Raw genomic sequence first — 15196 nt, forward strand, 5'->3', positions numbered from 1 at the left:
ACTACAGAGATTATTATTTCATTTGAAAAATGAAGAAGTTCAAGATCAGAAAAGTTAAATGACTTGTCCAATGTACCTTAACTAAATATCTGAGATAGCATTTAAACCCAATTATCTCCTGAATCAAAGTCCAACATACTTTATAATACTCCTTATGTTCTTGACTACGAGGACAGATTCAGACTATATGTTTGTCTTCCAAGTATCAGCCTATCTAAATTTTAAAAAGATTTTTCATCTTTTTCATCAGATGATTGTCCATGAAAAAAATGTCACAACAATTCATGGAACTATCTATTAAGGTATGAGTTATAATCTATGTCAGGGGAGGGAGTATCTGCACCAATGACATCATGGACCACAAAAATATTGCAATCACCACTTGAAAGATGTGTTGTCATACTCTCCAAATTATAATCAGTTTTTTAAACCATTCAGAGTATTCTTCAGAAATCCTCATTCTCACATGTAAAGAACTGATCTACTTGATCAGAATAATTGTTTTCAGGGGCCAAACCACATCGATATACATCCCAAGCTTCTATTCGTTCTCCCTTAGTCTGAAGTGATTCATCAATGTATGACAAAATGGACTTGCTCTCTTGACAGTCATCTTGCAACTTGACGTCTGGATAGACAGTCCTTGGAGTACAATCTAACATATGAGTACAGCTCTGAAGGTTTTTCACATCGCATACATTGTTGCTGTATTTCACAACAGGTGATTTATAGGCTTGATAGGATACTTTAGTAGTGGTAGTGATCACTGTTTGCAGAGCTGGAGCTGTTGGTGAGGCATTCCCTAGGTACCTGCAGGAATACTCTGAATTATAATAAGGGTGAGTGGTAGGAGCCTGGAATTGTCCAAGGTCATTCCTCTGCCCACAGACAGTTTTCCCAAGAGTTGCTTTCCTCCCATGATGTTTACTGGAGACATCCAAGTTCCTATCGTGGGTACTAAGTGAATTGACACTACACTGTCCATTGAGATAAGTCCAGTCTGTATCACTGTGTTTTTTACTGGCATCTTTGTAGAGATTGGGAAATGGGCTAGAGTTTATGTAATTGGGGACTGTAATTTCATAGCCACAAGTTGGCCTAGGCACATAGATTCTAGGATTTGGACATTTCTGAAAGGGAGTAATTATGTCTTCTTGAAAGCAGGCTGAATTGTAGGGAGCTTTGTAGGAATCAGATTTTTGGAAAGAAGAGTAAGGCTGAGCTAGAATAGGAAAGCTGGTGTCTGTAAATATATTGAATCCTTCTAGACTTTCTGAGCTGGACAAAGTATTTATGAAATGACCACTGGAATCTTGATACTGTTCAATCTGAAAAATAAAGCAAAGGCAAATGAAGATGACTTGAATGTTTTAACATGTAAATGATAGCAATAACCTGAAACGGTTTTGCCCCAGAATACTTCTTAATTAGGAAAAACAGCAAAAGATTATAAGAATACCCTCACTGGAAGAAAATCATTCTGAAATGAATACTGTATCTTTCAAATAGATTAAAATGCAAAATCTCATTATCTTCTATGTTAACATCTTTGTGGAAATTATATTTTCTTTATTCCATGTCAACAATTGTCATTGCTAGCTCCTGAGACTTGAAGAAAAGGCAGACTTCAGAAATTTTACAGGAAGAGCATTTTAAAATTACAGTTCCAAACAGTAAATCAACAAACATTAACTCATTTAACTCAATTATTTACTGATTGTATTATGTCTTTTATAGTTTGTCTCCCTGATTAAGGAAGCAAGTTATTAAAAAATGAAGAAATAAAAGTCCTATATTTTTTGTGTACTCATTGTGAGGCACAGCATTGAGCACAATACAGATTGATTATCTGAATTTGAGCTAAAGTAGGGAGAACTCAGACTTCTAAGGCTAGCTAACTAAAAAAAACTAAACTTGCATTTCCATTGGTATCTACTCCTTAGGTAAAGTTAAATTTTAATAAGCAGATATGAGAAAATTTTGATTTCCCTCATATTGTAGTAGAACTATGTGGGGAGAGCAGAGCAGAGCAATTAATTGATTATACAGGACAGAGCTACATAGGAGATTCCCTACATGTACTATAGGGAAGAATGACAATACCTATATTAAGTAGCCTCTTAGGAGCTGTGATTTGCAAAAGGCCCTATAGTAACCCAAGAATCTAAACCCAGGCCCCTTGACTCCCAATCCAACACATTGCTTGTGCCATTGTTCATAGTAATGTTGGATGCACCAAGAAATGTCCTTGGAAAACAGGTTTTCCTGGATTGAATTGCCAGGCAATTTTTGCCTAGTCCTTAAGTCAGTAGAATGAAAGACTCCCTAAAATGTGTATTAATGTGCTTATTTTTATATTAACATTTAAAAAAAGAGTAATCTCAAATTCTTTCTTCCTTTCATTTTCCTTGCCTCAATTGATCACTCCATCAACAAGCATTCATTAATCAACTATTATGTCTTAACATTGGACCCAGATGGATCTAAAGGGAAAATTGAGGCAGGTGACCTTGCACAGCCCTCCTTTGCTTCCATACAATTCACTTGCATGTCATGGTATCACCTCCCTAATGTCATAGTCCCCTTTGAGAATGAAGAATAAAGCAACTATCCCCAGCATGATAAAATATGGAAACAACATATATACAAATAAGTAATGTAATATTACCAATCTCTCAGAGTTCTAATGAGTATAAAATGAAAAAATAAAGGAGCTAATTAAAATAAGGAACAGGAGTTTTTCCTTTTTTTCAGGATGCCCCTATATAGTAGGTTCTTAGTATATTGTCTCAATAAATGAAGAAACAAGTTTACACTTTTTAAATTCTAAAGCATCATACAAATATAAAGTAATACCTGTGACTCCACGTTCCTCTTTTTTTGAATCTGGTGAGAGGATATTTGTCTTTTAATAGCACTTCTTCTTGCTTCTGTTTCTGATTTACTTTCTGGTCTTGGATGATCGTGAACTCCTTTGGCCTGCATCAGTTCAAAACATTAATTATGCTTGTGTTTACCTAAGCATAGATAGGAGCTAAACAGTTCCAAGAATCCTAACTTTTAAAGAATATTTGTAATGATGGTTTATGAGATACTATATATAAAAGCTTTCTGTTTATCCAAAAGTCCTATTGTTGTATAGCTATGTTGAGCAAGATAAACTATATTAGATGTATTTAGAATACTGTTTAGGGCTATTTTGTCATGACATAAAAAGGGGAAGAGAAGGAAATAAGCATTTGCATAGCTCTCACTATGTTCCAGGCACTTTACAAATATGATTTTATTTTATTTTATTTATTTATTTGATAACTCTGCAGAGTATTATTATCTTTATTATGCAGTTGAGCAAACTTGAGGCAGAGTTTAAGTGATTTGCTCAGTCCTATGAATAGTAAGTACTTGAAGCTATATTTGAACTTGGGTCTTCCTGACTCTGGGTTCAAAATTATATCCCCTGTGCTACCAGATATTACACTAGGAAACAGGAAATTTGGATTCTAATCCCTCCTTTCCTTTCCCTCTAACCCCTAATTAGTTGTGTGACTTTGGGAAAGAAATTTAACCTCAATGGATCTTAATAATCTTATTTAGATATCTCATAATACTCCACCTCATAGAAAGCATGGACTTAAACAATGTATATTTTAAAGCCTTTGAGTATATTTGGTACTCAAATTTATCATGACCACTTTCCACTTAGAAGAAATGTAACCTTGAAAAATGATTTAATTTCCTTGTTCCTTAATTTTCTCATCTATAAAATTAGGGGCTTAGATTACACAGCTTCTGAGGATGTTTCCCTCTCTGGACCTACAATTCTATGTAGAATTGACCTAAATCCTTATCATAGAACATAGATTCATCTTACCTGGAAAAATATTGCCTTGCCATCAAGTCTCCAGAAGTTGGTAACAGGGTAGCCACTATGACCTCGGCAAGGTATCAGCTCTAAAGCTGAATTACAATTGGGACATGCTTTTTCTGCAGGATCAAGGGAAGATATTAGTGGGTCTCTCTACAGTCAAAACACTGACACCACAAACTTTCCCAAATGATGGAAAGATAATAGTTATACTTCAAAATGCAGTTTGTTATCTTAGATCACTTGATCAGTAACCAAGCTAATTCACTACATCTAAATAGCTTAACACACCAGAATATCTCGCCATCACTTTGTGTGGTTCCATGGTCACAAATTTCCAAGCTCTGTTAAAACCCTCTGAATTAGCTGACATAAGCATAAGAAAAGAACCAGAGAATCTGGGCTCAGTCAAATTAGTATCACAATTTGTGAAGCTGCCTTTTCCCTCTATATTATTCATTCCTGCCTTCTATTCACCTCTGTGAAACCTATACGCAGATTTTACTAATACCTTTACAACTTTCCATCTTTCCTTTTTCCTTAGGGAAACCTGAAGCAAAGGTACAAAATGATAGAGGACAAAATATCCTTCATGGCTTCTGGAAATCTGTCTTTCTAGTCACTTACACAGTGTAATTTGAGTATTGCTCCTTCCCTCCACACCTCATAACATCCTTTTCATTTGCCTGTCACAACTGAAGATTCTTTTCTTTGGGGTAAGGCATTGGGATTGTATCTTTAGGGTGTCTTGTTAAAATATAAACATTTAGGACACTAATGGAGGTAGCATGCTATAGGGGGAAGAACACTGCATCAGAAGTCATGGCTTCAAGTTCTGGTTCTGCCATTGCTGTGTGACATAGAGCAAGTCTCTTAGCTCTCCAGGTCCTGTTTTCCTTGTCTATAAAATGAAAATATTAGACTACATAAACTCTCAATCCTAAAATCCCCCTGCCTTGATGTATCCAATTTTAACCTTAGCTCTAATGCTGATTCTCATGTTTGGACTATCATAGGGTATGTGGAATTGATTACAATAACCACTCCACTTCTTATCCTGTTCCATATTTAGTTAAAGATTTCTTGTGAATAGAACTACCATTTCTGAAAGTAGATAGAAGTCAAAAAGAACTATAAGTGCAGTGGAGTTGTACTACTAATCAAAAAAGGAATAGAAAAGAGTATTATTCTGAAATCAGTATTTCTCCATGATAGTGAAAAGAAAAGTAGGATGATACTTTGATATTTTTAGCCCTGGAATAAAGGGTCACTTATTATTTTGTGAAATCATGAACATGGACAAATGTGACTGGTATTGAGCAAAACTGTGAAATAGATGAAGTTTGTTTTTTCTAATTTAGGAGAATCTCTCTCTTTCTTTTGGCCCCTTTATGTCCCTAAACGAGACTTTCCCACAGGGAGATAGTTGCCCTCAACTTAGAAGACATCAAGCAAACTGTTAAATAAGAGTGCTAGATAAGATGCTGTCTAAAAGATCCCTTCGAGATCTAATATTATGACTCTGAATCATCTCTTCCTGCCCCGCCCTCTCCTCTCCCCTCCCCTTCTTTCCCTTTTCCCCCTCCATCCCCTATTTTCCTCCTCTCTAGCCCCCATCTTACTTTGCTGCTTTTGCCGGGGCTTTGTCGCAGATGGCAGGCCGAAGTTGTAGCTTCGAGCCATCTGGTAGGTAACAGCTCCCTGCACACACCACCACTCCAAGGCAAGATTTCTTGAGGATCAGGCAATTGTGGTTGTTGGTATTCCTCATGGCCCAGCCACTGAGATGCCGTTGAGCATTCTTCTCATCTCCTCTATAGATGAAACGCACATAGCCATCTGGCCATTCTCTGAAGTGATCAAATTGTTTAGGCTCCTGAAAGGCATGGGAAAATGGAGGGTGGGAGTTTGGAAATGAAGAAGAGAAGGAGATAGGGAAGAATAGAGAAAGAAGAAAGAGATAGAAAAAACAGACTGTATTAAATACAAGTTAACTAGCATAGAAAAAACTAAATGTTCAACCCTCTATCTACTATATTAAAAAAGGATTCTGAATTTACATTAAGGAGAACCTATTCCTTCCAAAGCCAAAAAGTCACTTGGAAAGACTTACATGAACTGATGCAAAGTGAAGAGAGCAGAACTAAGAGAATATTACAGTCACAGCAATGTTGTATGATGATCAACTTTGATTGACTTAGCTGCTCTCAGTAATACAATGATCCAAGGACTCATCATGAAAAATGATCTCCATAGAGAGAAATGATGGAATCTGACTATAGATCAAAGCATACTATTTTTCACTTTCTTTACTTTTCTTTTGGTGTGAGAGTTTTTTTTGGTCTTTTTAAATAACATGATTAATATGGAAACATGTTTTGCATGATTGCACATGTATAATAATTTATATCAAATTGCTTACTGTCTCAGGGAGGGGGAAGATGAAGACAGTAGGGAAAGAATTTGGGACTCAAAATTAAAAAAATAAATGTTAAAATTGTGTTTACATGTAATTGGGAAAAATAAAACATTATTCTAACTAAAATTTTAAAGATGAAAAAGGAGATTATTTTGGCAGAAAATAAGTACAGTCATTTTATTTATGGCTCAGGTACAACATAGTCTGATGATAATCACATGATGATGAAATGGGATATTAGCAAGAGCACTGGGCTTTTATTCAAGGTTTAAATCTCATCTTAGCCATTTATTAGTTATATAAATGAGGAAATCACTTCATTTCCATAATACTTATTTCCCTCATCTGCAAAGTCCTTCCCACTTTAAAATTCTCCAAAGTTCCTCACAGTTCTAAAATTCTTTGATTTCATGAAAATATTTCCAAGTCCACACCAGTGAATAGTGTTGAACTTGAAGTCAGGAAGAATTGCATTCTAATCTTGTTCAAACAAGTTCTAGCTATGTGACCCAGGAAAAGTCATTTAAATTAACTCAGAGTCAATTTTCTCGTCTCTAAAATGGTGTGCCTCTTTCACTGCATTATTGTGAGAATTATATGACATAATATATGTACAATGCTTTATAAACTTTAAAATACTCTTACTATATATAATTGACAGAATTCTAACATAAGATGATTTGCATATTCTATACTCTTCAGTGAAATAGAATTTAACTTGTAAGCATCTTCACCTCTCTACAATGTTCTTTCTTTTTTTCTTTATCATAGATATAGTTTTAATTTTTTTAAAAAAAGTATCATTTCTTTTTCTTTCTCTCTTTTTTAATTATAGCTTTTTATTTACAAGATATATACATGGGTAATTTTTCAGCATTGACAATTGCAAAACTTTTTGTTCTAATTCTTCCCTTCCTTCTCCTCACCTCTTCCCCCAGATGGCAGGTTGACCAATACATGTTAAATATGTTAAATCTACAATGTTCTTTCTTTAGAGTTTAAGATTTCATTAGTGAACCAGTTTTAGTCCTAATAGCACTTTATGAGGAAAGTCATAATACAAAACATTGACTTCTCTCCAAACCTTTCCTGCCATTCCTTCTTTATTATAAGTCATACATCTCTCAAAGTAAAAAAGAATGCCTTGAACAAGTTAAAGGAAATTCCCTTTTATCAATGTGCCATTAAATGAAGAGAAATAGGAGGCAGGAGAATATGTGGAAAGAATACTGAATTTCGTGTAAGGATCTGAGTTTGAGTCCTCCTTTCTAGCTGAATGGTCACAGGCAAGTCCTTTAGAATCTTTAAACCTAAAGTTTTTTCACCTATAAAATAAAGGGGTTAGATTAAATGGTCATGAATGAATCTTCTAACTCTAGATCTACCAAGAGAGTCTAATTTGAAAGTCCAGTTCACATTCGGAATAAAATATTTAAATAATCTCTAAAATAGTGTCTTATCAACTCTGGGAGATGGGTGTTTTTATTATCTTCATTTTATAGTTGAGGAAAAGCAAAATATCTTGTCCAGGATCACACAGCTACTTAAGGTCTGATGCTGAATTTATCCTTAGATTTTCTTGATTCCAGTATCAAAGTTCTATCTATTGTACCATCTAGCTGCCTTTATGAATGTTATAAATAATAAATGAAAGTGACTTATAAAAAGCATAATAACACTTAGATATTATTATTTTAACATCTGGAATCAACAAATCAACAAATTCTAGAGCTTAAAGATATCTTTTTGAGATAATTAACTCTTAAGCCACATGAATACTTGCAATTTTCATTCTCAGCCCCTGCATACAGAGAAACCTCTCTATATTCCACATAAGATCCACAAAAAAGAACAGAACCAACATTGCTTTTCAAAATCATTCACTACAGGAAAGAAAGAAGTGATTGTGATAAGTGAATATCCAATCTCCTAGGGGAGGAAAAGGTTTCCATTTATCATTTTTTTCCTTTTTCATTTCTTTTTTGCTTTCTTGAAGGAACCACAATATCCCTACTAATAATAAATAAAAGAATGCACTTTATCATGTGTGTCAGCTATCATGGTCAGCTAGAAGGTAGAGTGAATAAAGTACCAGATTTGGAATTAAGAAGTTTAGTTCAAATCTGGTCTCAGATACCTACTGGCTATGTGACCTTAGACAAGTCACTTAACTTGTTTACTTCAATTTCTTCATCCTTAAGATGAGAATAATACTAGAACCCACTTTCCAGAATTGTTGTGAGGATCAAATGAGATGATATTTATAAAACACTTAGCATACTGTCTGCTGTAGGAATGTTAGCTACTTTTATAAGCAGCTGTCGTATACTGAGAACACTATTCAATCTAATGTCAGAAGACATGAGCTCAAATCCCAGTCACTAATTGGTGGTTGCATGACCTTGGATAAGTCAACTCTGAGTCTTGGTTTCCTAATTTGTCAAATAGAGAAAATGTTATTTCTTTTACTTATATTATAAAGGTATAAAAATTAGAATCCAATGTGAAAATTTGTGAAAAGTTCTTCATAAACATTACGATTTTAGATGAATTTTAGTTACTGATTATTAATTTTAAAAAGTTATTTGTATTGGTGATTAATTATTAGCTAGAATACCCAAATTGGGTAGACAAGACTTGGTTAGGCCAATCAACCCTTTCCCCAACAAGATTGAGAGTGTTGAAGGATGAAGATGAGGGTCAAGAGTTAGTCAGTGGTAAAGGGCTAATCATATCTCTCCTAAAATGACTTTACAATTTTAAGAGCTGTACTTTGTTTAATTATATCTTAGTTTTTCCTCAGTCCAAGACAAGAAGTTTTCCAAAGGCAAAGCTTTTTCACTTTTTCTTTTATGTTGCCAGCACTTAAAACAATACCTTGTAAATATTAGGTACTTATAGGTTCACAGATCTATAACTAAAAAGGACCTCAGAGGCCATTTTATATAACTCTCTTATTTTACAGATGAAGAATATGAAGCCAAGGAATGCATGGGTGTTTAAGAACTTGTTCTAAGTTACATAGGTTTCAGGTTTCAGAGGCAGAATTTGAATCCAGTTCTTCTGACTTCAGAGTCAGTGTTCCTTCTATTGAACTACAATACCTCCAATAATAAATGTTTATTTAATAGAATTTTCTAATGAAGCTTTTGAATGTAGACTTTGAATCAAAGGAAAAAGTGCACATTACATCCTAGTCAGGGAGTGATCATTCAGTTTTCCTTGAACCTGAAAGTTAGCTTGATGGGAATAGGATATAGAAAACTTTGTGTGTAACAGCTTTGGAGTTTGGAGGCAGAAAACTAATCTTATCCTTCCAGGAACATTTCATCACAAAACCAAATGGAGAATATTTCCAATGTCCAAAACTACAAAAAGATTTCAGAAGTGGGATTCATTTTCTATATGTTGAATTCTCACTTTTAAAAATCTAAATCTCCTCCTAACAACTTAGAAATAAAAAAAGAAAGAAGGAAGGAAGGAAGGAAGGAAGGAAGGAAGGAAGGAAGGAAGGAAGGAAGGAAGGAAGGAAGGAAGGAAGGAAGGAAGGAAGGAAGGAAGGGAAGGAGGGAGGGAGGGAGGAAGAAAGGAAGGAAGGAAGAGAGGAAGGAAGGAAGAAAGGAAGGAAGGAAGGAAGAGAGGAAGGAAGGAAGGAAGGAAGGAAGGAAGGAAGGAAGGAAGGAAGGAAGGAAGGAAGGAAGGAAGGAAGGAAGGAAGGAAGAAAGAAAGAAAGAAAGAAAGAAAGAAAGAAAGAAAGAAAGAAAGAAAGAAAGAAAGAAAGAAAGAAAGAAAGAAAGAAAGAAAGAAAGAAAGAAAGAAAGAAAGAAAGAAAGAAAGAAAGAAAGAAAGAAAGAAAGAAAGAAAGAAAGAAGAAAAGAAAGAAAGAAAGAAGAAAAGAAAGAAAGAAGAAAAGAAAGAAAAGAGAAAGAGAGAGGGGTAGAGGGAGGGAGGAAGAAAAGAAGGAGAGAGGGAGAAAGAGAGGGGAGGAAGGAAAGAAGGAAGAAAGAACTAACATAAACGTATATATATAGTGCTTACTATGTGCTAGGCATTATGTTAGTCATTTTCTGATTATTATTTCATCTGACCACGGGAACTCTCCCTTTCTCTGAAAGAGAGAACTAATGATATTTATTTATTTAAGAACTCAGTCTGTTTTTGATGGCTATCAAAATTAAATGCTTTCATAGGATTTAAAGCTGGAAGAGACCTTGGAGATCATCTACTCCAATCCCTTAAATTCATAAATGATGAAACTGAAGACCAGGAGTCCCTGTGATTACATAGGTAGTAAATAACAGAGCTGGGATTTGAAGCTGAATCTTTTGACCCTAAGCTCTATACTTTACAAACACCATGGACTTAGTACAATAAAGAATTCAATATTTTAGGATTATAGTTACACACCAATTTAGTGAAAGAGGGAGGGCTCTTAGATCTCTTGTCTCCCAGGCCAATGTTCTTTACCCTGGCCCACATTTTCTATGAAGTGGTGAGGTTAAGGTTTTCTGGGTATCAGTTTCCTTACCTCATCAAAAGAAATGATTATATTAATTAATTCCTAAAGTCTAATTGCCTTCAAATTCTTTTTCCTTATGATCTTCTCTAAACTCTAGGTCTCTGGAATACAAGCCTATGACTCAACTAAACAAAATTACCTCTCATTCTCCTAAATTGTAGTTATTTTCTAAATATATAGAATCAGGTTCCATTAAGCCCAATATCTTCATCTTACAGATTAGAAATGTCTTTATAGACTTTTTAAGGATCACATAAGGAAGTCACTTAAGCTACTTTTATATGCCAAATGTCTAATTATTTAACTTATTCACTAATTTTGAATTCTGTTAATTTTTGACTGGTTCAAAAAAATCAATCAATTAATCAGTAAGTATTTATTAAGTGCCTCATACTATACTAGATTCTGTGAATATAAAAATCACACACACACACACACACATACACACACACACTTTTCCCTCAAGGAACTTAGTTTAGGAGAAACAACATTATTTCTTCCAAAATTTAAATTCATCCTCAAGAAAGGCAGCATGGTTGCATATATTCAAAAGAATAACATTTAGGTTTTTGAGGGCAGTTTGAAAAGTAGAGCAAGAAAAAGATTTGAGCCTTGACAGTACTACTGTGACTCCTCTGAAATGGATGATTTGGGGTCTGATGTAGAGACTGGTCACACCTCATGTTTTTGCTTGGAAGTAATAATATATAAATCATATGAAACAGGTTTTTAAACCTTTTCTGTTCATTTCAAGAAAGACACAAGCTTTCTTTTTCTACTGGAGAAGCTTTTGGGAGAATCAAGATGTGGAGATCAGAGATACTCTCTTTTTTGTTATATTTCAATCTAATCACTTCAAAATTGCACAGAAAAATCAAATCAAATTTCTGAAAGTTGATCTGTTGACAGTAGGGACAATTTCTATCTATTTTGACTGCAAGGGAGTTGAGGGCTTATTTCTGAAAAATAGGAAACTGGACCTAAATTTTGGGCCTCTATTCTGATAAAGGGTTTCACTGGTATCTATGCAAAGTAAAACTAAAAAGCTGGTAAAAAAAAAAAAAAAGGTAGATAGATGTACATTTTTGCCTTCCTTTTGAAGGAAAACTCTAGTAGCTCAATAGACATAGCTCTTCAACACAATTCTCACTTACTTGAGGCATTTTAGGATCATTGATGTCCCAGTTGAGTTTCATCCCATAGGAACACGTGCAATCCACCTCCTCAAAGGTATCCGTTGCCATTTTCAACCTTCTTTTTCTCTGCTTTCTTTATTCTTTCTTTCCCTAAGGTAAAACACCTCCACCTAACCCCCTGATCCAGAGAGTAAAAACCAAAAAAATCAATAATAATTTTCAAATTCAAAAGGAAATTGAAGATGTTGGTTTTGTTTTGTTTTGTTTGTTTGTTATTTGCTAAGAAAAAGAGCTGAATTTTAGAAATTAAGGAGGTGAGGGAGAGAAGGAAAAGCATCTCCCAGGGAGAAGGTAAAGAGCTTAGGGAGACTGAGCTGTTTCCCAGTCCAAGACTTTGGTGCTGAAGAGGACGGACTTCAAGGATGAAAGCCCAGTATGCACACTTCACCACCAGCCAATGGAGGCTCCTCCTTGCTTTATGTAGACTGAGAAGGGAGGGCAGGTTTTTCTCCCTGCCTTTTCTTTGCCCAAGTCTTGTCACTCTTGAATTGTAGATCTAATCAGTGGACAGACCCCTGAATCCTTCACTACTTTGAAAGGCTAGAAGGAGTCTGAATCAGGCACTCTCAATTGAACTCTCAATTGAGGGAGACTGGAAGCAAGGGAGCACGTCTAGTATGCAAGTGGCAGTGGCAAACTTCCTATTTTAAGTGAGGTTACCAACTAAATACTGTTCCCTGAGATTCATAAGAGTAGTGAGCTTCTGCTCCTGAATCTATTTTCCGAAGGTGAGCTGTGAGATAACGACTTTGGAAATCATTTTGGGGAACAAGCCTGGCCCCCTCAAAAATCGACAATATACAGCCCTCCCTTCTTTGTAGAGGTGGGGACAATGGACATGAAACTCTACATATCATTTTAGAACTGGCTAAGATATTTGCTATTTTGCTGAATTGTTTCTTCCTTTCTTTTTCAATTTTGTTTTAAAGGACAGCTGAGAGATGAAAAGAAGAAAGATACATGCTAGAAGAATGTAAATGATGTAAAATCAAAATATTTCAGAAAATTGAAAAAAAATGTAGAGAGATCCAGATGCACCTTATTTATTAAAGCGGGCACTTCAATATAGATCAAAGCTTTGTAAACTGGGTTGTGACTCCTTTATAGGGTCAAATAACTGAATGTAGGGGTTGCAAATTATGATTTATCATCAATAACTGTTTGATTTGTATATCTATTTTATATATCTGTATACCCAGGGTTGTGCAAAATTTCTCAGGCAAAAAAGGGGTTACAAGTGGAAAAAGTTTGTGAAGTCCCAATATAAACAATTTTGCATAAACTTAAAGGTATAAGGAACTCTGATCTACATCACAAAATTACTGAACTAAAAATTAACATTACAGTCATGTAGTTCAACTTATCATCTTATAGAGAGGAAACAAGCCCAGCGCTGAGACAGAAACCAACTCCAAAGTGCTTTCTAACACAACACCTTGGGTATCATTTTTCTTTGCAGCATGATGGAAAGGAGTAGCCAAGCCCCTGCTATCATATCTTTCCACAAACTCATTAGTAAAGCGCATACTGGTTCTTATTTCCATAGAAGAGATTGTCCTATAGCACAGTGATTTCCACTTTCCTTCTCTATGGTCCACTGACTTATTCAAAGGCATGTAAGCCATGAGCCCACTGACAGGAAGGTGTTTTACATTCAAGAGTTACTGATTGCTTTTGCTAAAATGCTAGCATTATTATTATTGCAAGCTATCTCCACTCATCCTGATGTATACCCTGCTACTGAACCCACATGGCTCCAGAGGAGAAAATGAGGCTAGTGACTTTGCACAACTCTCCCTCACTTAAATTTAATTCACTTGCAAGTCATGGCATCACCTCTCGGATATTATGGTTCTCTTTAAGAATGAAGGACAAAGAACAAGTTGTGAACATTTTCTGGGAGTAAAACAGCCTTTTCTTTCAAGAGGAGAATTTCTTTGAACCCATGATTTTCTGGTCCTGACAATTTTCTAGTGTATACAAACTCAAATTTCAACTAACCATACCCTCTACCCCTGAGATTCTTTGAAATAGCTAAAGTATTTCACAGAATTCCTCCTTAATCTGGGATACATGAGGTGGTGGTGCTGGAGATTGGGGAAAGGATTGTAAGGGGCTCAGTATTCCTTCTCACATGGAAAAGTAAAGGAAGTGAATGAAGGGAGACTCAGTTCCTGGAGAGATTTGATTGCTTTTATTGACTTTCTCTGAATCTTTCTTAGTTCCCAATCCAGTACCTAGATTCCCTTTTTCTATTTCCCCAAGTAGGATTTGGAATCTGGAAAAGACTGGTGGAAGAAGGTAGTGAAGATCAGAGTTTTTATAAAACTGTATTGCCTGAGCATTGGGAAATGTGGAAGGAGGGTACTTCAGAATTCTGGCTGAGTGGGTGGAATTGGGCGGCTGGGGATCAATCCTTGTGGATTAAGTGGAATCAGAAGTGAAGGCACTTAAATCCAAATTAGTATGCTAAGAAAAATAAAGCAGCCAAAGTCCCATGAACTTCTTGAAAACTACAGTGGAATGTAAATTATTGAGGATAGTAGGTAGGTACTGTTTAATTTTTACCTTTGTATCCCCAGAGTTTAATACTGTTTAATACACAAAGTAGGCATTTAATTGCTGGTTTACATAGAACACAGAACCTCTTAAAGGTAGTAAGGATAGAGAATCTAGGACAGTTTTAGAAGGCCTCTGAAGTCCCGTAAAGGTTCAGTCTGACTTGGAGATTTTGTGATAAGCAAAAAACGTTTCCGCCCTGCAAGTAGAATCTGCTATAGACAATAGAATGGATGTTATTATTATTTAATAAATGCTTACTGTTAACTCGTTACTACCTGTAGGGCAGGCAGAGCCTACCTCTGCAACCATCCTGCTGGTCTCAGCTATTTCCCCAAGATAATAAGACTTTCATCTTCTCTTTCTTTCAAGTGCTTTGCCACCCGCATCGATTGACTAGATCTTTGCTAAAATTCCAAAGCACTGAATGGGACGTCGGAGAAGTTGAGACATCACAAGGCTTAAATCTTTTGCTGGCATTTCTGTTGTCCTAAAGCAAAAAGCCTTTCACACATTTGCTAAAGACTTTGCTTCAGTCATAAGTTTGTGCTGAAAAACGCCTTTGGGCTCTAGGAGTCTTGGTCTAACTAGCTCATGGAACTATGATAGCGGAACGAGGATGGCTGTAGGAGGAGCAG

The 15196-nt window shown here is 35.5% G+C and overlaps 1 protein-coding gene across 1 annotated transcript; it reads right to left on the reverse strand.

Moving 5' to 3' along the window:
* Positions 1 to 213: 213 nt before the first annotated feature.
* Positions 214 to 14919, reverse strand: GCM2 (glial cells missing transcription factor 2). The gene is given in 7 exon segments (XM_074285037.1): positions 214 to 1328; positions 2857 to 2979; positions 3872 to 3984; positions 5488 to 5503; positions 5505 to 5741; positions 11958 to 12117; positions 14837 to 14919. Coding segments are annotated over 6 exon segments (1461 nt in total). The 5' UTR covers positions 12048 to 12117; positions 14837 to 14919; the 3' UTR covers positions 214 to 446.
* Between the last annotated feature and the right edge of the window lie 277 nt (positions 14920 to 15196).

The sequence above is a fragment of the Sminthopsis crassicaudata genome, chromosome 1 (genome assembly GCF_048593235.1).
Source record: "Sminthopsis crassicaudata isolate SCR6 chromosome 1, ASM4859323v1, whole genome shotgun sequence".
Taxonomy (NCBI): Eukaryota; Metazoa; Chordata; class Mammalia; order Dasyuromorphia; family Dasyuridae; genus Sminthopsis; species Sminthopsis crassicaudata.